The following is a 24,040-nucleotide window of genomic DNA, read 5'->3' as shown; positions in this document are numbered from 1 at the left end:
AAAACAGTGACTTCCACAGATTAATAAAACACGTGCTTTTATTGGGTATTTTAATAAACTTCTAGAAAGTATTATAACATTGAATAATGAATAGCATTCAATCAGCACTCCAGATAACAGTAGAATAATAATCAGTGTACCATCTTTCCACTCTCGTGTAGCAGGGTTGATGATCCCAAAGAGCTCATCACAAGTAACAGCCTTAGGATCCAGATCCACCATCACCGGTTTACGCCCCATGTTTTGGTATGTTTTGTTCAGGGACCTCAGAACCTTCCAATTAAAGAGCTCAAGCTATAACTTAATGAACAAACCTCACTATGCTGCAAAAATATTTTACACCCTCAAATTGCAAATCTCTAAAAGTGTAAATGCCACCAAAATAAATTTCTTAGAAATGTGAACAACAATTTATGTTAATGCTTAAGTACAGAAAACCATTTATAACAAAGCATCTTTCAGATCAAATGAACACACTTCATGGGTTAGGCCTACTAAACAGACAATTCTGGGTGATTATATTCTGATGTGTATGTGATATTACACAACAATAGTCATGGAAAACAATAGATCATAATCTTGTTCATCTTGTTTTGCAAAAACAGCATAGCTTTTCTCATACTATGAACATCTGTTTAGACAGAATCAGTCTACACAGCGTTGAAGATATGCAGCAAATTTTATGTTTATATGATTTTTGTTGTTGTTTAAGTAGCATTCACACTTAAAAAAAGACACAAGGAGTAATATTTCTGGATAATAGAAATTATTGAAAAATAGACATGTTCCCAGAATTTCAAATAAGTAACTTGCAAGAGGTTATGAGAGATTTCAAATTCCATGTGTCACCAAAGCACAAACTCTTCCTGAGTACACGAAATGCCAAATATAGGTTAAACACTGCATGGAGCATAATCAGATAATCGTGGTTATCTATGTACCTGAGACTTGCCAGTCCCTGCATTGCCAATAATAAAGACTGAATGTCTGACAGCCAGTAGCTCTTCCATCTGAACTACTTTCATCACAAAGCTGTCCTCTGCCTGAAGTTTCAAATCCAGCACAGATTGCCTCACCACCTGAGGAAATTAACCAATTATGAGAATGTCACTTAGAAAATGCTCTAGCCCTTTTTCGATACATTCACTAAACACTGAACCTTTGGTCTACAACATTTAAAACAATCATCAACTGTAATTCCTAAACTGCTGTGGTAATCCTTAATTGTAATTTGCATCCATCAAATACCTATATATTTACAAGATTGTAAACATTTCAGTAACCTTCTCAAAATCCATGTCCCTCTTCCTGGGCACATCCAAGGTAGGGAATAGATCTCCAATGAGTCCCATGAAGACTGGCATGTCATCCATTACAATCTTAGGAATGTTGAAGTCTCTTAAGGCTCTCATCAACACCTGGTCTTCTGGCCGGCCTGGGTCTCCTCTCTTCAAGGATCCAGCCACCACAAGTACTGACTTGATGGCACGCAGACCCCAGTCATAATGATCCTAAGAAATGTAATTACAAAGCACAAAGAAATAAATTCTTAAAACAAAAACTAGTATGTGAAAAAAACATACAAATCCATGACCATGGACGTAATTTTGTAATAAAAAGTGGGGGGGACATGGATTTGTCGCTATTTAAATATTTGGTTTTAACCGTAAAAACTGGGGGGGACCAAAACCGGCTTTTGAAAAAGTGGGAGGGACATGTCCCCCCCCCCCCAATTACATCCGTGGCCATGAAATATATATATAATAATAAAATTAAATTGGGGTAAATTGAAAAACCTGTTTAGAAAGCAGCTCTTTACACAGGTTGTACAGTGTGATGAATTTCCGAGCCAAAATTCTAGCCTCAATAAATCCTTCTGCCACCAACATGATTTCACAAATAAGCTCAAAATCAGGAACAACCATTGCACATGGCCTGTGTACCAAATACAAGAAGACACAGATGTGTAAAAGTATAGACAGGAAAAATATAGAAAACATCTTACTAACTATAAAATTAAACCCATTAAATGAAACCCTATAAACCTGAAAAGGGCTTTGAGATTTTCTGGTAACTCAGCACGACCCGCATATCCAGGATTCATGGTGATGAAGGCACCAACTGTTGGGACCAATTTAATGGTCTCCCCAAGGAAATTGATTATATTTTTCTTGTCTCGAATGCCATCCTGAACACACTTGACCTGAAATGTAATATTTATTTATTTATTTAGTTGATATTTCAGTATAATATTATTGACAATTAAGCAAAACGTAAATGACAAGACAACACTAAAACTGTCATGGTGAGGCGGCCCCCTACCGGCCGCCTCCGTCCACAGCGGCTGTTGTTGTTGTTGTCGTGTGACGTCATGTGTAAAAGTATACCCCTCAGGTGGGCGGAGCCCGTGATCCGTCTCACCTGAGGGTCGTTTGCCTATATATGTCTTGTCTTTGTACCAGTTGACCGCTGGTCATTATATCCTTAATTTGGAGATATTGCACGGGTTTTTGGTTTGCACACTTTCTATTAAACCATCCTTTTTCCCTGAGACTTGGCGTGATCGCTTCCTTTTAGTTGCGCACCCCTGCCCGTCACAAAAACAGAAACTTAACAACTAACTGTGATGGCTGCATAGTGCAAAATAAAAAGGAAGCAATCATGCTAGTCTCAGGGAAAAAGGAGAAATTTTTAATAGAGAATATGCACAACACAAAACCTGTGACATACTCCAAATTAAGGAAACAACATATATAGACAAGCAAATGACCCTCAGGTGCCGGGATCCTAATGGGCAACATAAACTACTGCTGCTGTGGACGGAGGTGGATGGCAGGGGCCCCCCGTATCATGTCAATAACTAAAAACCAGGTTCTAATACAGTTTTTTCTACTTTATATTTTCATCTATAACTGGTTTGATTAAATGTCCTATATAAAAATACAAATTAAATTCTAGTCATTATGGGTGACAAAAAAAGCACACACCTGCATTGCTATGACTGATAACACCTCCACAGATATTCGATTGAATTCATCAAAGCAACCCCATGCTCCAGTCTGGGCCAAGCCCTTGTAAATATCTCCACAAGACTTTAAAACACAAACAAACAAGTGATGCTGTCAGGCTTTTGCACATATGCAAGTAATTTGTGAGTTTAAATATTTGTCTTTCATGTACCTTGTAATCCATTTGTTCAGAGCAGTTGAACACATATACCATAATGCCCAGGGCTCTTCCCAGATCTTTGGTTGTCTCTGTCTTTCCAGTTCCTGCAGGGCCTGCAGGTGCTCCTCCCATAATAAGATGCAGAGACTGAGTGAGAGTGATGTAGCACCTGTAACAGGAAAATTCAGAATGCAGTCAGGTAAACAAATTAGTAGTACAAATACTACCTAAATAGCAGCATGCCAATGATATACCTATCTGTTAGTGGTGTAATGACCAGACGAGGGGTGTTGCCTAAGTATTCATATGAATATCTAAACTGTGCATCACAGATATTGGCAAAGCAATGCTTTCTGGTGTCATCCCAGCGATGCCGCAATTGAGATTGCCACATAAATGCTTGAACATTGTCAATCTGGAAAAAAGAGAGAAAACAATGTTTATTTTGCTTTTTTCCCCCCATTTGTTGTTCAGTGAGCTTCAAAAGGAATGCAAAAAATACAATGCAGTGTACAGACTAAACATCGATTACCACACTTCACATGTAAGACTTTTGCACACTCACTTTATTAGCAATCAATTTGCCAACAACATCTCGAGCATGAACATCAATGGTACAAATTGTCATAATCTTCTGCCGATCTCCTTTAGTGAGTTCACCAATCAGCAGTGTGATCAGGGCGTTTAGTTGAGAAACCTAGAAGTAACAATTTAACATCTTTAAACATGGCAATACATTCAGTGCTTTATAATGTTGTTTTGAATTTTAGGTAGTTTCTTGAAATAGCATCCAGCTGCAGTCTTAAGGGTGCAAAACAAATTTGTAAAACCATAAAACGTAAAAAACAAAAGTATTTGTTCAGCACAATTCTCGGTCATCACAAAAGTTCTATCTTTGCTCATTAAAAGTACAAACAACTGTGGACATGTTGCTTCCAAAAATTCCATTCTAATGCTTAGGCTAAATATTGCCATGGAATCATGCAGTGCATTTTCAAGAGTTAATTAGAATGTATGTAATGCATTCAATGTCCAGCTATGCTATGGCTTGTTGTTGCATGACACAGGTATGGCATCACTGGTATTAGACTGACTAGACTAGTAATTTTATGAAAGTTTACTGACAAGGCAGTTAGACTTAAACTGAATGACCAGAAACCTGGTTTAAACAAAATAACTGTTTCTCTGAATTCCTTGAGGCTACAAACCTGTTTTTTGAAGCAATCCTTAATGGCATTTTCAAATCCCTCTTCAAGTCTTGCAAAGGCAATAACTACTTCAGTGTTCCACCAAATTTGAGTGGTAGCTAATGCAATCTGAACATGCAATAATAACAAGAATTTTTAGACAAGACTCCACGTAATTGTAATTACTACATATAAATCTATGCAATATGAGTATATGCAGCTCTGACCTGTGCAGGATGGTCAAAAAGCCAGTGTTCTCTGGGTTTCTGTTCATATGCTGTGACAGCCTCTGCGAATTCAACTCGCAATGTTTCCACCATTCTTTCCAGGATTCTGTTCAGCCATGTTTCTACCTGTAAATACAGTCTGGATCAATATTATGTCACAATGTGTCATGCAATTCCTCCTATCTGTGTAGAAACATTACTCACCTGTCCTATGCAGTCACAGGCTTGATCAAATTTCACATATTCCTTTTCATTACTGTACATTCCCACTGCCTGTTTTGACGGTTTTCCATGTTCATCAGGTTGAAAGTTTAAGTTTGACAAACTATCAAACAGCTTTGACAAATGCTTGTTAACCTAGAAGTCAAAGAAGGATATGTGAAAAATGTAATAATAAGTGAAAAACAGGACAATGGCAGCATTAAATTTGGGAGAAAATCACCTCAATAGGATTGTTTCCATTAGACAGTATATCCAAGAGGTCAGCAGAGGACACAAAGTAAAATCGGGGGAACGCAAGCCTCTTAGTATCCATATATTCTGCGAGGGCCTTCTGACACTTTGCCAACCTGATAAAAGGTAAAAAGGTAGATATTCTTTTTACTTGCTGGTAGTAGGATGTGGTTTCCAGTTCATATTGGGTTTATTCTGTTTTTAGTGGTTTAGATAAACTGGTGTTTCTATTTAATATAGATTTTTGTTTGGTCACCCCAGCTGTATTGTGATTGTCATGTTGTGTAATACACCAAGTTTCACTTTATTCCCTGGTATTTTGACCTGGACATTCAACATATAATTATCTGTCTTCATTATTGCTGTTTTGGCTCTATTGCCTAGACGGGGTAATAATATAAATGGCTCTAAAATCACAATGAGATTATAAGCATATAAATGTTGAGAAGCTAACATCTTACATACTGCAGGTTGGACATATTTATAGTATCTGATATGTACTCCCTGTTTTTTTGTTTGTGGTAAGCACTGGAATGGGAGAATTACAGGCATGCAGAGAACAAGCTTCTTTTGAAAATGTATAGTGCTGAAGTCATGTGGCACACTATTAAAATAGGGTGTCTTCTTTCTGTGCAGCAGAGGTTGGTGCATGGAGCTCCTGTTGGTGATGGGGTAGAGAGTGAAGTTGTCATTCCAGTAGGTGAAGAGTAGGTGTCTCTTTCTTTGAGCTGTGCATGGTGGAACAGCTTGACGCTTAAGGGATGGTCTGGGGAATGGAAGTGGAGATGAGGCAAAGGATGAAGGTAGAGGAGGAAATGGGCTGATGCTGTACCTGAGGACTGCCTGACAGGGAAAGTGACAGCTTTGTTACTGGGAGGTTTAGGTGGGGTGTAGGGGGAGTGGAGATGGAGGATAGTGTAGTGTTCTCACAGGGTTGTGGTCTTCCTGGAAAGCAATAAACTCAGTCGTCATTGTGGCTCTCATCCAAGATCTGCAGCTCTGTTAGGAGGCCCACAGTGGAGGGAAGACGTAGCTTTGGAGTGATAAAATCTGCTGATGCAAAGGAGTCCTTGGATGTTTGTGCCAATGCATCACCACTTATTGGTGTGGATTAATGGCACACTGAGAAAATTAAGTCTTGGTTCCTCTCAAGGTTTCTTCCTCATGCAAAAAATTAGGGAGTTTTTCCTTGCCACTGTCGCCCTTGGCTTGCTCACTGGGGGCTAGGACTCGGCACTTGTAAAGCTGTTTTGTGACAACAACTGTTGTAAAAAGCGCTATATAAATAAAATTTGATTGATTGATTGATTGAAATTGTGTTGAACGGTTTATTAAAGTCTCTTTTGAATAACTCGGACTCGTGTCTTGTGTCTTTCTTGGCAACACGCATAATAATCCATTTCACTATAATGTAGTCAGCCAGAATTATTGGCAGCTTTTCATTTAACTCACGTTTGGTTCACATCAAACTCTGACCTTCTGAGATTCAATGCCACTGAAAGAGTCATTCCTGATAACAAGGATGACATCTGTGTTTTCTGGCTAAAGCCCTGTGGCTCTGATTGGGTGCTAAGGTCGGCTTTCTCTTACTGTTCTTTCAGTGTTAATTGCATTGCCTTCGCAAGGATCCACACTGAGGCTTTGCAATGGTTCAAATCTGTTCTGCAAATGAAGTTTTGTTTTGTATTGCACTCTCTCAGCAGCAATGTTAGCTTCAGCATTAGCAGAAGATGAATGAGTCAAGACCACCGGTCTGTATAGCACTGCATTTGAGTTTGGCTCCAACCCAGACCCACTGCTCATTTTTGTCATCTGTACCCATGACAGCACCTCTGTTCATGCTTTCTGCTAGCCCATCTGATTCCATTAATTAAGCCATGACTGATACACCTTGCACATCATTGTAATGTCAGGTCTTAAACTAGATAAGAAGCTCTGAAAATTGTCACAACTCATTGTCTGCAGAAAATAGAATGTGTTCTGAAATCTGAAGAGCCATTTTATGATCTGTTTCTTATGGTATTCAACAGGAACATTTCTTTTTCCTGTATATGTAGCAGTATTATAAATATGATGTACAACAATATGTCTAAATCTGTCTAATTTGTACATATAATTTCAAGTGCATTTACAATCTACACTGTATATATATACACACACACACACACAGGTTGACAAAATATTCATAGGATACAGGAGTATAGTAGTTAGTAGTGGATTACTTATAACGGTAACAGTATTGTAACCTATTAGATATAGCTACAGAATAGGTGACCATTTCAAGTGGTATTTAGATTAGATGTTTCCTTTCTATTGAAACTGTAATGGGTATCAGACCTCCTACAGAGAAAACTGACTATTGAAAAATTTAAAAGACTAAAAATTATTGCAAAGTGATTACCCAGCTTCCAAATCTTCCAGTTTCTCCAGAAAACCCTCCTTATTTGTAGCCTGAATCACATTTGTAGTCGTAACTGCTTCAGCCATAATATCCTTCAAGGCAAGGTAAGATAATTCATTAATTACAATTTAAATGACTCAAATACATTATATATTTCCTTTTTCTACACACCTTAAACTCAATGTCAATGCCATCAAAACGTTTAGAGTCCTCAGGCAGTTGAGAGCGGATGTCCTCAGAGCCAATGAAAATGCTTTCTAGGTGAGTCCAAGTGCGCTGCACTTGGAACCAAATGGAGATGACCGAGTCTGCAGTAGACAGTTTTCTCTGCCATCTTGACACCTCCTCCAGAAAGTGGGCAATGTATTTGGAGGTCATGAGTGTCTGCAGCTGCACCTGGTTGTCTTCTAATGTCTCCACCAGCTCCTCGTTGGGCTTCAAAAGCATGGTGCCTGTACGACTATGAGGCTCATGCTCAAACACCATAACACTCCAAGTGTTGTCAAGCTCATGTAAAGCCTACAAAAAATGCACATTTCAGAATCTGAAGATTAATAACAATGAACGCAGCAGAGTGTGGTATCAAATCTCCACATTGTAACTGCCTAGTCGAATTTTAAATAGTGAATAGTGCTCATAATCTATGTTGAGATTGAATAATTCAACACATAAAATTCCATATAAAACATAATTTTACCATGTTTAATGCCAAATGTATTCGTAAATGATGAATTTTGTAATTCATATACAAATAAGTCAGCAACTCTAGGGACTACAGATGAAAACTGACCAGGAGTCTAGCATTATCTTCATGTTTACATGTACATGGTTATGGAGTAGGAGAGAGGAGCTGGGCTGGAAGCCAGGAGGAGGAGATGGGCAGTGACTTGACCACCACTGCTGGACCACCATTGGGAGGGTGTTGTGGATAAGGGTTAAAACGCCCAGTGAACGATGGGTATCACCTGATGACATCAAATCCTCCTGGCCAAGGCTACACTCGCGTAAAGCGAGTGAAGGCGAAGCATCGTCAGATGTATTTGTAATATAGAAACCCTGGGCAACCAGTGACTTCCAGGAAAGTCTGGATGGAAACCGAGGAAGTTCGGTGATGCTGGAGAGACAGATGACCTCCAGGAAAGACTGGCGTGGGTGTATGAGGTTAGCAGCCTCATCCACAGCACTCGCAAGAAGGCACCAGCTCGAGCTAAAGAAAGGAACACAAAGCAATACCCCCAGAGTCTCCCAAGAGGGGGGGAGGATGAGAGACTCAGCAGGACAGTCACAACGGTAACGGCCAGGAACGATGCACGGACAAAGAGACGGCTCACCCAAACAACATTAACAGGGGAGGCATTATAAGTGAAGTGTCATTGTGGAAAGATCTGCAAGAACACAAAGATACATCAAAGCCGAACCAAATGTGGAAAAGAGGAGCCACAGGTGCAGCGCACAGTGGTAGCACCTGGTGAGACGCAGGAGGACTCCAGGCAGGAAGCACCCCACAGTACTGGAGATCTCTCAGCACCTGTGTCACCTCAAGACCTCAGAAGGGACCCACTAGATGCCCTGCCCCCAGGGAGCCAACTTCACCCTGCGAGGGAATGAATTCAATGGCCCAAAATGAGCAACAACAAAGATTGGGACCAACTAGATCAAGACCTGGACAAAGTGCTAGAAGCCACACTAGCAGGAACGGCTGAGCAGAAAGTTAATACTCTCACAACAATAACCTACAACCTGGCAAAAGAACAGTTTGGGATTGAGGAGAAGAAAGGTAACATCAAAGCCACGTACCAGCCAAGCAGAAGGGAAAGGGAAATTCATCGTCTGAGGGGAGAAATCAAGAATCTCACCAAGCTGTTCAAAAGCACCTCTGTTGAGGAAAGGGAAGGCATTAAGGATCTGACAAGTCAACTCCGGAAGCATCTCTGCAGACTCTGAAAAGCAGAAAGTACTCGGAAGAAGAGAAAGGATAAGGAGAACAAAAGATCCCAGTTCACCAAAGACCCCAAAGACCCCTTCAGATTCACCAGATCACTGCTGGGTGAAGCAAAATCAGGAAGGATGACCAGCCCCAGGGAGGATGTGGAAGCGTTCTTGAGGAACACTCACAATGACGCATCTAGGAACCAGGCCCTTGATGCCAACCCAAGAATTAACAACATGAAACCTCCGGAAAAAGAGCTCAACATCACTGAACCATCTTGGAAGGAAGTCCAAGAGGTGGTGAAGAAGGCCAGAACAGGATCTGCCCCTGGCCCAAGTTGTAGACAATGCCCAATGCTCCTGCGGAGGCTGTGGAAGCTGTTCCGGAGGATCTGGAGAAAGGGTACCATTCCATTATGCTGGAAAAATGCAGAGGGCTGCTTTGTACCAAAGGAGGATAACTCCTCAACCATTGACCAATTCAGAACAATCTCACTACTAAGTGTAGAGGGCAAAATCTTTTCTGTACTGGCCAGGAGGATGACCTCATACATGACAGAGAATGGATATATCAACACCGCTATCCAGAAAGGTGGAATTCCAGGCTTCTCAGGATGCCTGGAACATACCGGAGTTCTCAGTCAGATGATCCGTCCGTGAAGCTAAAGCCAGTAAAGGCAACTTGACTGTTGTCTGGCTGGATTTGGCCAACGCCTATGGATCAATCCCTCATGCCCTCATCCATGTAGCACTAGACCACTACCACATCCCTCAGCACATCAAGGGAATGATCACCAGCTACTTTGGAGGAATCCAGCTATGATTCAAGACAGCCCAATTTACAACGCAGTGGCAAAGTTTGGAAAAAGGAATCGTGACTGGTTGTACAATCTCCCCCATCTTCTTTCTCATGGAAATTAACCTCCTAATAACAGCTGCGGGAACGGAAGCCAGGGGTCCAAAGATGGAATCAGGCATCTGTCATCCCCCAATAAGAGGTTACATGGATGACCTTACAGTGATGACCATGACCCATGTGGAGGCGAGGTGGGTGTTAACTGCTCTAGACCACATGGCAACGTGGGCCAGGATGAAGTTTAAGCCAATGAAATCCAGGAGCATGGTGATCAGGAATGGGAAAGTGACCAGCAGGTTCAAGCTGTATGTGCAAGAGGAAGTGATTCCATCGATAAAGGAGAATCCAATCAAGTGCCTCGGAAAGTGGTTTGATGAATCACTGAAGGACAGGAACAGCATCGCCAGCACAGAAAAGCAGATGGAGGAATGGTTGAGAAGGATCGAGAAATCAGGGCTCCTGGGGAAGTTTAAAGCATGGCTCTATCAACACGGACTGTTACCAAGACTCATGTGGCTGCTGACTGTGTACGAAGTCCCAATGACGTGTGTGGAAGGAGTGGAGAGGAAGATCAATAAGTACCTCCGGAAGTGGTTGGGAATCCCTCCAAGCTTCACCTCAGTAGGCCTCTATATAAGATCAGGGCAGCTCCAACTTCCACTGTCATCTGTGGTTGAGGAATACAAAGTGGCAAAGTGCAGAGTCTTAATGACATACAGAGACTCTCAGGATGAATAAGTCAGACATGCTGGCATCATTACAAGAGCAGGATGCAAGTGGGCAGCTGATGCATCTGTTGCACAAGCTGAGAGTGTGTTGAAACTTCGTGATGTCATTGGGTGCCATGCATAGGAAGACAGGGCCTTTGAACCTCCCATTTCCAACAGTGGAGGAAGGCAGGAACTAGTGACAGAAGAGCCATGATTCAGGAGGAGGTACGGAATCTGGAGGAGGAAAGATGAAGGTCAAGGGCAGTGGAGCTAGCTTCACAAGGAGCCTGGACCAGATGGGACCTCCCCATGAGGAAGATCACCTGGGCGGACCTGTGGAGACTGGAGCCATTCCGCATTTCCTTCCTGCTGAGATCAGTGTATGACACACTCCCAACCCCAACGAACTTGCAAAGGTGGGGCCTGAGAGAGGACCCATTGTGCAGGCTTTGCCAAGAGAGGGGCACCATGCAGAGGTGTCAATTCCAGGTTCAGAAAGTAAAAGTCTGCCACTGTCACCTTTGGCTTGCTCATTAGGGATTTGGACCCATAGTATTGTTAACCTTGTAAATCCTGTAAAGCGCTTTGTGACAACATTTGTTGTGAAAAGCGCTATACAAATATATTTGATTTGATTTGATTTTGAAAAGTCCTCACCAGAATTTTGCTCAAGATTGCTAGATTTTCTCATTTCTAATTAGTGCAATCCAGGTAAAATTTGTGGAATCAACACAATCCAGGAAGCCTGAGCAAAGTCCTGGTGAGGACTTTTACTTTCTGAACCTGGAATTGACACCTCTGGCACCATGGCACACATCCTCTCTGGGTGTAAAACAGCACTAACCCAAGAAAGGTACAGGTGGCGCCACGACAAGGTGCTCATGACACTGGCTAACACCTTAGAGCAGGTGAGGAAAAAGAAACGTCAATCACTGCGGAAAACGACAGCAATCCAGTTTGTAAGGGAGGGGGAAAAGCCACCAACCACAGCAATAGCAAGAACTAGTCTGCTACAAAAGGCCCAAGCATGGGAAATGAAGGTCGACCTTGGAGGAAGGCTGAAGTTCCCCCAGGTTGTTCAGACAACCCTTAGGCCGGATGTGGTACTGTGGTCGGAAGACGCAAAAAAGATCATCCTCATTGAACTTACAGTCCCATGGGAGGAGGGGTGTGAACAGGCCTCTGAAAGAAAGAGAGCCAAATACCAAGACCTTTTGCATGATTGCAGGGGGAAGGGATGACAGGCATGGCTTTTCCCAGTCGAGGTCGGCTGTAGAGGATTCCTGGCGCAGTCAGTGTGGAAAATGCTTACAGCCATTGGAATGACAGGAAAGGAGAGAAAGGCAGCAGCTCGCAGGATGGGGGAGGCAGCAGAAAGGGCCTCTTGCTGGTTATGGAGTAGGAGAGAGGAGCTGGGCTGGAAGACAGGAGGAGGAGATGGGCAGTGACTTGGCCACCACTGCCAGCCCGCCATCGGGAGGGTGTTGTGGATAAGGGTTGAAACGCCCAGTGAACGATGGGTACCACCTGATGACATCAAATCCTCCTGGCCAAGGCTACACTCGCGTAAAGCGAGTGAAGGCGAAGCATCATCAGATGTATTTGTACTATCATGATCATCATGAATTGTGTCTGACGTACTGTATACATAAGTTACTAAACTAACACTAACTAAAATACTAATAGCCTTCTCTTTGGGAATAAATAAGATTGAATGCTCTAAAATGTTAATCAGTGATGCTAAAAATCTGTATTTATGTATTTTGTGCACCACCATATACTGTAACACTACATTACAGTACAGTATATACAGTACATAACAGTACGGAAACATTCTTTCTTTGAGACATCTGACAGTTTTAAATATCTTCAAATAATCCCATGTGATATCTTTAACAACCACATGCACAATATCATTATAAGGAGACAAGCAGCAATGATAAGCTAATAAATTTATCAAAATCTACAATCACTCTAAAATGTAATAAATGCTTCAATTATTTACCTTTTCCATCCCAGACTCCTTTACTGCTTTGTCAACAATGCTACGTACTTCATCCTCAGATTTATGCAGGTTCAACTTCAGAAGGTCTTCAAACATGGTTTTATCAGACATTTCAAACTCCACCTATAAAACAAGAGCATGTAAGACACTTCTTGTAAGATGCATTCTCTGTTTGTGTAAGCGTGTTTAATCTAGAAATACCTTGGTTGATATCATCAACTGCAGCCAATGTCTGTCTCTGATGGATGGATTCTGAAGCTCTCCCACCGCCCGCAAAGATATCATCATGTTTCTCACCATGTTATCTAACCCTATAAAGGCATCCCATGCCCGCATTTCTTTGTCTAGGACCTTGATATCTTTGGCGTACTTCTTGATGTCCATGTCCATTTTATCTACATTAATTTCTTTCCAGAGAGTGGTTTTCCAGTCATCCATGTTCCCTTTAACCTATAGCACAAAAAACTCTTTTAAATGTTGTAGTGGAAAATGAAATGTAGTATCAGACTGAATTATACATCCTTCTATAAATGTTTCATGTTGATAATTAAACTGTTTCCAGGGGGTATAAATCTATGTGATGCCTACCAGCAATATCACGTCCCAAAGTTCTTTCAGTAAAACAATATCTTTTCTACAGGCTTTCAGTTGTTTGTAGTCTGGAACATTCACTTCGAATAAGCTTGCTGATTTATACAAGGCCTCCATTTCTGACTCCAGTGCAGCAATACTGTTCTGAGTCTAAAATATTTACATATAAATGACCACATTAGTTCCACTGCAATAATACCAGATACATATACATATATCATGATTGTGCAAAATGTGAGTCAAAAAGCTGGCAAAAATCTACTACCTCATCAAGGGCTTCATAGGGACGTTCAAAAGAGAAGAGAAACAATGGCTGTTGTTTGAACTTCTCTCTGAATTCATTCTGCTTAATCTGTACATACATGTAGAAACATTATGTTACATAATTGCGGACTAAGTCTGTATTTAAAACTTCAGATATACAAATCAGATTGCAGTTAGGTTTACATTATTTCCAAATCACTTCTAACTCTCTATGCAACTATGATATCAGCTCACGTCTTTCTGCCTAAGTATGCTTGCATGAAATGATTAGGAGGGCCAACATCAAATTATTTGCTAAAACGTAACGTGATTAAGGCTTTTAGATGGCTCCCAATAGTTATGCAATAGTTTTGTTCATTCAGTTTCGTAAATAGTGATGGAATATATACTGCTGTATATATAACCCAGTGTTAATAATATTGTTCCAAATGTTCGTAGTTGCTATAGAAGTAAACATTTACAAACATGCAACAACACAACGATGGCACAACATGCATTGTTTGTTTAGCAACTTGCTAGCTGAACAGGCAAAAAACAGTGATAGTACTCCTAACTTACTTGTCTGACTTATAATCTTTGTATTTTCTTTTTAGTATGTTTATTATTATTTAAAAATTAGAATAGATGGATTAATAGATAAGAAAGTTGTGGAATGATTTTAGTGATTTAGTGGTTGTTGAGTATAAGACATTCAGTAAACTGGAACAAAAAAACGGTAATACCATAAACAATGCTATTTTTGCTAACAGATATCGTGATTGGACATTTTCATATAATTGTGCTTTCATACCAGTAAAGAAATTACAAACACATTATACTTAAGATACTTTAAATAAAAAACTCTACTTTAAAATGTTACTGTGTGATGACTGTGATGAGATAGGTGACATGACGTTAATTTAATGGCATAAGGCTGTTATTTGAGATTACCCTCGTTATAATCAGTGCCAAAAAAAAAGAAGAAGCAAAATCTAAGTGTCCAAATTAGGTTCCCCCCAATGCCGTTCTTCAACACAAAATAATGAATGGCAATAATTGATCAGGTATTTGTCTTTGTATTGCTTTGTTGTACCTCAAATTGCTGGCACTTCCGTCTAATTATGTTCACTTCATTAGCATGCAAAGGACCGACATTTTGTTTAACTTGAAGCGCAGTCTTCTTCACATTATTCCAGTGCTCTGGTAAATCCTGCCGGTTTAACAAACACACTTGTATCACACTATAAGTAAAACTGGAAAAAAGTCATGATGGAAAGAATAAAATAGGCAGTTGTATTTAATTTGCCTGTAACTGTGCATGAACTTCATCTGGGAGCTCCTCTCCATACTCCTTCAAGAATTCAACGGTCTCCTTTAGTGGACTAAACATTGTGTCAGTGGACACCTGTCTGTCTTTCACACTCAATAGGTATCCAATTACCTCCACCAAGCCCTCATAGTCTCCCTCTGCTACAGTCTTAGTAAGACCAACCGTTACCTCCTTAATAAAAGCTTCCAACTCCCTTAAGCTAAAAGACAGAAAAAGACAAACACAAGCACTGTCTAAAAAGGCATTTTTAAATTGAGGTAAACACCAGATGTCATTTACTTGCAATGAATTAAAATGATAATGCTGTAATTGCATTCAGTGACTTGTATAGTACCTGTGAGTAACTCTGTCAATAAGGTACTGCTTGAACATCCAGCTCCACCTCTTGATGGTATTGAGGAGTGTGTGTTTGAATGGTCTGATGTCAATCTGAAGCCAATGAAGCACAACTGTTGAATTCTCCAACTTACTCACTTCAGTGTACAAGCCTTCATATGTGTCAATCTGAAAAAAGCACAGAGATGTACAGAAATACTCGATCTGCATATTTACAGTTACAGGAATTGTAATGCAGTATTTCCTCAATTTTCAAGGTTGTACGGTCCCTGACATAAGTTCTGTCGCTTATCCATGTTGTGGAAACAAGAGCTTATAACCTGACTTTAAATTCATCGATTGGTTTTAGAAATGACTCATATGAAAGCTGAAACCCTCCCGAATGAGATTTAATTTACGAAAATAAATTTGCTTCACTGTAGAAATATTGATCATTTAATGAACACAGAGAGGTCAGATTTTGGCAAGACAAAAGTTGTCGCCCACAGAAAGTAAGGTGAAAATCAAACAAATAATTCACTTCATATACAAATATATGCTTCATAACACTGGTGAATGATGTTGTGGTGCTAATAGAGCCACATTTAATATTTTGTGTGACTTCCACGTGCTTGAAGGACCGCATCCATGCAGTTCGACAATGATTCATTGGAATAGCAAAGAATGCAGTCTTACATGACTCCCAGAGTTCATCAAAATTCTTTGGTTTTGTCTTCCAAGCTTCCTCTTTCATCCTACCCCAAACATGCTCAATGATGTTCATGTCTGGTTACTGGGCTGGCCTTGAGGAACTTTGATGTAGAGATGGATGTACGAGATGGAGCACCATCCTGCTGCAAAATTTGACCGCTTTTATGATTGGGAATATAAGATGTAGCTAATACTTCTTGATATTTTAGGCTATTGATATTGCCTTCCACCTTGCAAATGTTTTGCACACCCCCATACTGAATGTAACCCCAGACCATGATCTTTCCACCACCGAACTTGACCGTTTTCTGGGTGACTCTTGGATCTCCTGCAGTATTTGCGGCAGCTGTTGTGTAATTCAACTGAAGATTAATTGAGAAATCCACCTTCTGCCACTTTTCCAGCGTCCATCCGTTTAGCAGGCTGTGAGCCTTGGCAAATGCCACATGGTTTTTTACCTGCCTTTTGTTTAGTGCTGGCTTCTGGGCACCGATTCGACCATGGAGGCCATTTCGAGACAGAATCCTACAAACTGTTTTAGTTGACACAGGGACTTGAGGTGACCAGGCCTGGTGGAGCTCTGCTGCAGTGGAAGAGGGACTGGCTTTGGATTTTCTAACCAACAAACGTTCCTCCCGAGCAGTTGTCTTGTGGGGTCTGCCGGACCTGGGCTTGTCAAAAACATCACCAGTCTCTTCAAATCTTTTTTTAATTATTTGTACTTGACGCTGAGACACATTAAAGGTGCCAGACACCTCTGCAGTGGAATTGGCATGTTGTCAGAGGTCAAGTTGCAGTGCAAGTGAAGGTCTGTGGTGCTGGAGTTCTTTTTATACACACCCACTAATTAACCAATCAATTAGTGAGCACAGGTGAGGTTGGAAACTAGGATTGGGTACATTATATGACAAGGCGACAAAACTTTTGTCTTGCCAAAATCTGACCTTTCTGTGTTCATTAAATTATCAATATTTCTGTAGTGAAGCAAATTTATTTTCGTAAATTAAATCTCATTTGGGAAGGTTTCAGCTTTCATATGAGTCATTTCTAAAACCAATCGATGAATTTAAAGTCAGGTTATAAGCTTTTGTTTCCACAACATGGATAAGCAACAGAACTTGTCAGGGACTGTATGTATTTATACATTCCCCTACCCTATTTCTGAACTCTGTAAGTTTGGGTGGGTTCCTGGGGACATTCTCATCTTCATGAGCCTTTATCTCCTCCTGGGTGAATATTTTGCCATACATTAGGAACTTCTCCATGAACTCACGAGGGTCATCTTGCCAGAGGAAGGCATATCTGTAAAGAGCCTCATGATAATCCTGAGCGTCCTTCATAGCATTCAGCACTTGATTAATTAGATATTCACGTATGTCAGTCAGCACAATCATCTCTTCAAGTTCCACCTAAAAGTAATAGCAACATTAACATATGTAACCTCCTTCTGGTACAAATCAGTAAATTAATAAATAGGAGTACCATATGTGCAGTGACATTCACATTTACCCGGTAACTTGGCTTTTTTGACATTGATATACGTGGGAAGAGTGTGGCAGTTTTATACACATCCTTAATAAGGTCTTCAACAAGATCATATAACCCATCTGAAGTCCTATAACCAAAAGATGGATAGAAGGCAGTGCTTCCATCCTGTAGTTCCAAACGCACTTCAAATAAGGGATCATTTATCTGTTTATGGAGAAATATAAACTTAGTTCAACAAAGTCTGTTTAAAGTCTCTTACATATGATGAATTCTATGAATATGTAAGGAATTCTATAGTGCTCTTGCCTCTGCATTCATATTTGTAACAAAGAAACTGAGAGATAAATGAATAAGTTTAAAGAATCCGTCCAGAACTTTATCATCAATGTAGTCAACATAGTCCGCCCAAGAGTCAGAGCTTTCCTCTGCTCTAAATAATACTTTATTTTCCTAGGAATAAAAGAAAAATTATTAATAACACATAAAAGGTTATCACATAATTAAGATATAATGATTTTAATTGAATGGATCAGTACTATTATCAAGGCATGAAGCTTTTCCCCAGATTCCTTAATCCTGTTGTATTTTTTCTGCACAGCAGCTGGCCTTCCGTCTAAATCCAGAAGTGATTCTTTTTTATTGTCCTTCCTCTCAAACATAGGGCTCACTGTCCATTCCTATTAAAATGTTACAAAATGAAAGACAAAATGCTAATGAATTTGTACTAATAAACTTTTGCATAGGCAATACACTGAACATATTTTTTCCATACATCCATTATGTCATGCATTGCTTTAACATTGGATTTGGCCATTTCAATCCTGCTCTGGAAGTCATGCAGTGTTGCTCTCATCTTCTGTATGTACTCCCACACATCTAAAAATTACAACAAGAAAACTTTCAGGAATCACTGATTGGAAACATACAACTTTAATCCCTTCCATCGTCTGTCTACGTAGGTTTATTATTCATAAGCACAATACCGTGTTTTAGATGAACAAATGAAAAGGTAATTTATAAGCATCCTACTTATCTATAAATAAGAAGCACCTCAATTAAAAGACACTTGGTTTGCTGGTTTGCATTCTATCAGGTGCTTACAAGATGCCTAGACTAACTTAAACCTTATATCAGCAGGAAAAGAGTAGCTTTCATCTCCTTCACAAGCTCAATCAGATGTTCTCTCATGCACTGCAAAGCCACCACCAGAACCTGAACCTAGGTCCCAGTGATGAAATTTAACTCTGTAGAAAAAGTAACTTAGCTGATTGCCACAAGGGCATGTGCCAAATGTTGTAAATGTGAATGTAAATGTTGTATATAGCAGAGATCAAATCACAAAGCACAGAAAAATCATGACACATATGTTACAACTTTCAAATTAATACTTTGGTTTCTGTATATTTGATCACCAATTTAATACCAGCCTTCATTAGACACACTAATATGAGCAAACAAACCTTTGCTGTTCCAGAATAGGGAGCTTATTGCATATTCTAGCTGCTCATCTATTCTTTTCAGTTCATTCTCAATCAGTGGAAACTCCACTGGCAGGACTGTAACTCGAACCTGAAAACCAGCAATTGAGGGCTATAAGCTCAGGCCAATGAGAATGTTTTATCCAATGTATCAAGATTACCAGAATATGTATTGCTTTTCATCCATACCTGATTGTACCAGGACACAATAAGGTCCAAACTGCCAACGTATTTTTGGAAAACTTCATGCTTGGCAAAAACATTAGCAGCACAAGTGGGAATAGTCTCTTTATTTTGAAGGTGCTTTACCTCTTTTAGTACAGCCACAAGCTGAAAAGCACAAGGTGTTCAGTACAAATATGGTCAGGAATGCTGAACTGGGCAGAAAAATGAAGGTTAAACAGAAGAAAAAACAAACCTGATTGTTGAAATTAACACTAAGGATATGAGTCTTTGGGTTTCTCAAGAGCAAGGGTTGGTTCAGGTTGAAATCGCACTTCACGTCTACTTTTTCAGCCCATTGTGAATACACTTTTATACAGTAATTCTGCAACAGGTCCATCATCTGATCATATTTTTGGAACACAAGTTTAGCTTCATCTGTGTCCATGCACCTAAAATGAATACCCAAAGTTATATCCACTGTCCTCTGTCCTGAGTGTATTAACTAGATGCGCCAAGCACCGGTAATTTGACCGCTGTGACGTCTTACTAGAACTTATACCTAGAAGCGCAGAGCGCCGGTCATTTGACAACAGCAGCACAAAAAAATATATGTCTTTGCAGTGGATGCAATTACAGAACTCTCCTTTCATGACTTCTCCCAGAATTTTCCTTTTAATAAACTAGCATTATTATATTGTTAAAAGAAACCCTGTACAGGCTAGTTTAAAGAGATTTCACTCGTATCCCTGTAATTTTGCCGTCATCGCCTACATTTCAAGACTGTGATTCTCTTTTCTTCGCAAAGATTCGTATGTCATTTTATATTTAGTATAAATAAAGATCAATAGTTTTCAAAACAAAATCAATCACAAAGTGTTTCATTTTCCAAATTCCTAAAATATATACTTTATTTATTAACATTATTTAATATATACTATATATAAGTTTACATCAGCACGTACATCAGTCTTGCTTTGCCTAATAAATGCTTTAGTAGTTTGCAGGAATTCTGTGAATGGTAACCTACTTATCAAGTCAATATTTCAAAGGAAATATCTCACAGGTATAGTCCCTCTTTGCCAGGGCTAGCTGTTAGCTAACACGTATTATATAAATGCATTACATTGTGGCTGCTGTTATGTGTTGTTGACACACCGGCATTACAAATGAATGAATTAGAATGCAAGTTACATATGTAAATGCATTACATAATGAAATTATGTACATTTGCATGCAATGTACAAAAGAGATGATAACATGTAATTTGAAAAATTCTTACCGATGATGAATTGCCTTGAAGCTCTTCATTGGGATCTGTATTCTGTCCTGCAATTCCTGGGCCCATTTTAGCTGTCCAGCAACAGGTGGCATATTCTTAGCAACTGGTGGGATTCCTTGACAAATTCCAACTTCTGCTATTTGACAATCATATACTAGCTTGGTTTTATCTATCTCTAAGTTAAACATTTTCACCAGTTCTTTGTACTTTGATGAAATTTGGGACTGAATTTCAGGTCTTTCCAGAATTAAGTCGAACATATCAAAGAGCTGTTGAAGTAATGGGAACAATGTAAAAACATGTAACACATAATTAGTCAGTTTGAACCCCCCTAGTTAGTATTCTCAATTATGATATTTAATAAGGACAAAAATACTGGAGAAATTGCTGAAAAGGCAATGGGTTGGAGTGCTAACAGAAAACAGTTACCTTTACAGCTGACTCTAGAGATGAACAGTCATCAAATGCCTGACAAATGATTGTCCCAAGCCTTCTCTCATGGTCTGTAATTTGGTTCTGGAATTCTCTGAAGTCTGTATCAAAGCTCTGCAACATTAGAAATAATTCTCATTCTTAACGTGCTTTATGTTAGACATGAAAGTTTCATGATTTAACATTTGGCTGATGAAAAATGAAATAACTGTTTAAAATGCAACAACATTCTAGGCTTACCTTATCATCTATGTCTATTGCATCATATTTGCAATCAGCAAACATCTTGATGAGCTCAAGAAATTCCTCATAAATGTGGTAGACTAAGGTTCCCATAGTACCTCCTCTTACACCTTGGACGCACATCTTCTCCAATTTCAAAAACTCGGCAGAAACTTTGTAAACCTCCTAGAAAACAAAGGGTAAAAATACTTAATACTTAAAAACCTTTATCGATTTAGAAATTTGTAGTAAACCTACTTTGTGAACAAAACAACACAAATTTAGCTGTACCTCAATTGTTTGCAAACGTTGCAAAAATGCATCCAATCTTGTAAACACAAGATAAGAAGGAAATCTCCAATTCTTTGCTTTCCCATCCTAAAAAGTAAATGAAGTATTACCAAGCATGTACATTAAAGTGTTGTAACCTTTGTGAAGACAAAATTATAGAAATTTGGAAATCTCATAAAAATGTATGATTTTTACATTATATTTTATGACACATAAATTTACCTTAAAGAAGTTGCCCATGACCATTTTACACTGTTCGTAGTTTTCTCTGAGCATAACTAGTGGTACAATACTTATTCTGATCTTTCCAAGCATTTCATCTGTTTCACCTTGCAAACCCTTCATAATTTCCTCAGGACCTAAGAAATTTCTTGCCTACAAAAGAGAGTTAAGAATATAGTCTATATTTGTGTTTAACTTGATAATAAAATTAAATAACATTAATATAAAATACCATATCAATAAATAAATTGCAGATCTCTTGCAAGATGACTATGATCCTTTCAGGATTACAGTAGTACTCTGAATTAGCCCATGTGAGAGCCACTGTGTGCATCAAAGCTCCAATATACAAGGGTAACTAATAACACAGAAACAAAACAAATAAAAAATGAATAGAATGTACATATTGCATAGCAATATTACAATCTGGCAATTACAGATATGAATTAAACGTCATTTTTACCAAAGAATACTCCAACTGTTCAATGTCATAAAGTGTCTTTTGTAATGGCTTGAGGTAAATGACTATATCCTCAGCTTCCTTTAAACCTGTGGAACAAGTCAACCCTTAACATGACGCACCAGCCTAATAAAATTATATCTGAAAAACCTGAGAAAGAGGAAATGTGGGGGGTTTGCCTTGTTTAACATCTTTGTCAATTTTTCTTAATGCAGGCCAATATGCGCTTGCTGCAGTTTCAACAATTCCAGCCATTGTCTGCACTTTTGGATTCATAAGCTTTGGAAAAGAAAAGAATGTCCTCACCTTACATACAGTTGCACTGTACCTTTACTTCTTCCTTTTCAGAAAAAAACTGCCTTTCATACCAAACTGAAGACAACTATGATGTATACTAAGGTACCTTTGATACATACCTGCTGGTGGATGTATTCTAAATTCAAGAGTCTGTTATTCCAGAAATCAAATTCTACTTTAGGTACTGGGTTTAGACCATCTAAAATTGGCTGAGCTGAGTCTTTATTTAGAACCTCTGAAACTTGATGGGTCCAGTCAATTATCACTGTCTCAAAGGCATGCATCACCCTGCTGGTATGAGTCATTCTGAAAGGAATAAGAGATTAAGTTCAAATAAGCCAAATAAACGGATAAACCGATTAAAATAGGCCCTCACACACCGGTCTATGTTAGTTCACAACAAATACATATAGATACATAACTACAGTTTATGTAAATATGACCTGTCTCCAAAGGCATCTGAATGTTCAGGTAAGGGAAGGAATGTCCTTCCTTTAATCAGACCTCCCACCACAAACGCCTCGTTCTTCAATTTATGGGCGTATTGGGAAACATAATCGTATACAACACTGGGCCAGATTTTAGTGTTGTCTCTGTTTGTGTGCAAAGGATACACAACCTGTAAAAACAATGTATAATTAACATTAGCTAGATGCAGATATTTCAATAAATTCAAATAGTGAGGCCAAACCAACCTTCTCAATGAATTCATTCACTGCATTCTCGACTGAACCAGCAACATCTCCACAGTAAATATTTCGAATATTATCTTTGTTTATTATTTCATTTCCCTTTTTAACGAAGTACACAGCCTTGTTTTTAAGTGTTTGAGGAAAACCGAGGCTAGCGACAAGTTGGGAGGCAGCGTTCTGTGAAATAACTAAACTGCAAAAGTCTGGCTTTTCAAAAAAATTCCTGATAATGGTACGACTCTCCTCGGCGGCTAAAAACTTTTGCCATTTGTCATGTTTAAGGTTTAACGACTTCAAAGTAACATTTTGCAAAAAATCAATTGTTTCGTCCTCAACCTCCATATTTTGAGATGGGCTACATTGGTTAGCAGCTTAAGCTAACTGCTGTCACTTACGCTAGCTAGATAGCTATCTATAATGCAGTAACAGTAGTTCGGTTAGTTATTTTATTTTAAAATAACGGTCGCTTCTCGCGCTGAAATTGTGCACGTGCAATAGCCAGCTGAACTTGTCGTTCGGTCAGTCTCGTCATGCTATGGCCATATTAGAAAATGTATTTTTTATAGCAGAGGTGCCAAACATATGGACCGCGGAATAAACCTGCATTATTAAAGAAGAATAAACTGCATTTTATTTAAAATCTACATTTCCTATATTGTCCGCTAGGGGCGCGTTTTAGTCAGTTCTATCGCTTTACCAGCATTTTCTGTTGACCCTGGCACCCTCTTAAGTGAAATGTCTTTGTCAAAAAAGAGAAAAGTGGACACGTGTCGGATTTTTCAAGACCAATGGAAAGTTCATGTGGAAATGTCAGTGATCAGTTTTTTTATGCATAATGCACTTAAATAAAAGTTTATCTGAGTAAAATTGCACATACTTTTCTCAAAA

The 24,040-nt window shown here is 39.2% G+C and overlaps 1 protein-coding gene across 1 annotated transcript in view; it reads right to left on the bottom strand.

Moving 5' to 3' along the window:
- LOC143510292 (dynein axonemal heavy chain 17-like) overlaps window positions 1–23,682 on the bottom strand; it is a 38,241-nt gene extending 14,559 nt beyond the window's left edge. The window contains exons 1-41 of the mRNA XM_076999483.1: window positions 23,156–23,682; window positions 22,904–23,079; window positions 22,580–22,766; window positions 22,343–22,442; window positions 22,167–22,252; window positions 21,936–22,061; window positions 21,704–21,856; window positions 21,482–21,568; window positions 21,209–21,376; window positions 20,966–21,082; window positions 20,537–20,805; window positions 19,511–19,706; window positions 19,282–19,422; window positions 19,075–19,183; window positions 18,387–18,490; window positions 18,151–18,291; window positions 17,921–18,064; window positions 17,636–17,818; window positions 17,281–17,535; window positions 15,435–15,604; window positions 15,077–15,299; window positions 14,864–14,980; window positions 13,793–13,879; window positions 13,525–13,677; window positions 13,138–13,386; window positions 12,937–13,059; window positions 7,608–7,955; window positions 7,437–7,528; window positions 5,025–5,151; window positions 4,787–4,939; window positions 4,583–4,708; window positions 4,377–4,484; window positions 3,734–3,865; window positions 3,423–3,583; window positions 3,181–3,337; window positions 2,988–3,092; window positions 2,046–2,203; window positions 1,797–1,935; window positions 1,284–1,511; window positions 942–1,079; window positions 141–273 (exon numbers count right to left, since the gene is read on the bottom strand). Coding sequence (XP_076855598.1) covers window positions 141–273; window positions 942–1,079; window positions 1,284–1,511; window positions 1,797–1,935; window positions 2,046–2,203; window positions 2,988–3,092; window positions 3,181–3,337; window positions 3,423–3,583; window positions 3,734–3,865; window positions 4,377–4,484; window positions 4,583–4,708; window positions 4,787–4,939; window positions 5,025–5,151; window positions 7,437–7,528; window positions 7,608–7,955; window positions 12,937–13,059; window positions 13,138–13,386; window positions 13,525–13,677; window positions 13,793–13,879; window positions 14,864–14,980; window positions 15,077–15,299; window positions 15,435–15,604; window positions 17,281–17,535; window positions 17,636–17,818; window positions 17,921–18,064; window positions 18,151–18,291; window positions 18,387–18,490; window positions 19,075–19,183; window positions 19,282–19,422; window positions 19,511–19,706; window positions 20,537–20,805; window positions 20,966–21,082; window positions 21,209–21,376; window positions 21,482–21,568; window positions 21,704–21,856; window positions 21,936–22,061; window positions 22,167–22,252; window positions 22,343–22,442; window positions 22,580–22,766; window positions 22,904–23,079; window positions 23,156–23,494 — 6,508 coding nt within the window. The 5' untranslated portion in view covers window positions 23,495–23,682. The remainder of the gene's footprint in view (window positions 1–140; window positions 274–941; window positions 1,080–1,283; window positions 1,512–1,796; window positions 1,936–2,045; window positions 2,204–2,987; window positions 3,093–3,180; window positions 3,338–3,422; window positions 3,584–3,733; window positions 3,866–4,376; window positions 4,485–4,582; window positions 4,709–4,786; window positions 4,940–5,024; window positions 5,152–7,436; window positions 7,529–7,607; window positions 7,956–12,936; window positions 13,060–13,137; window positions 13,387–13,524; window positions 13,678–13,792; window positions 13,880–14,863; window positions 14,981–15,076; window positions 15,300–15,434; window positions 15,605–17,280; window positions 17,536–17,635; window positions 17,819–17,920; window positions 18,065–18,150; window positions 18,292–18,386; window positions 18,491–19,074; window positions 19,184–19,281; window positions 19,423–19,510; window positions 19,707–20,536; window positions 20,806–20,965; window positions 21,083–21,208; window positions 21,377–21,481; window positions 21,569–21,703; window positions 21,857–21,935; window positions 22,062–22,166; window positions 22,253–22,342; window positions 22,443–22,579; window positions 22,767–22,903; window positions 23,080–23,155) is intronic.
- Window positions 23,683–24,040: the final 358 nt, after the last annotated feature.

This window comes from Brachyhypopomus gauderio, chromosome 3 (genome assembly GCF_052324685.1).
Source record: "Brachyhypopomus gauderio isolate BG-103 chromosome 3, BGAUD_0.2, whole genome shotgun sequence".
In the NCBI taxonomy this organism is placed as follows: domain Eukaryota; kingdom Metazoa; phylum Chordata; class Actinopteri; order Gymnotiformes; family Hypopomidae; genus Brachyhypopomus; species Brachyhypopomus gauderio.
Note: the sequence above shows the minus strand (reverse complement) of the source record. Positions and strands in the feature narration are given on the sequence as shown.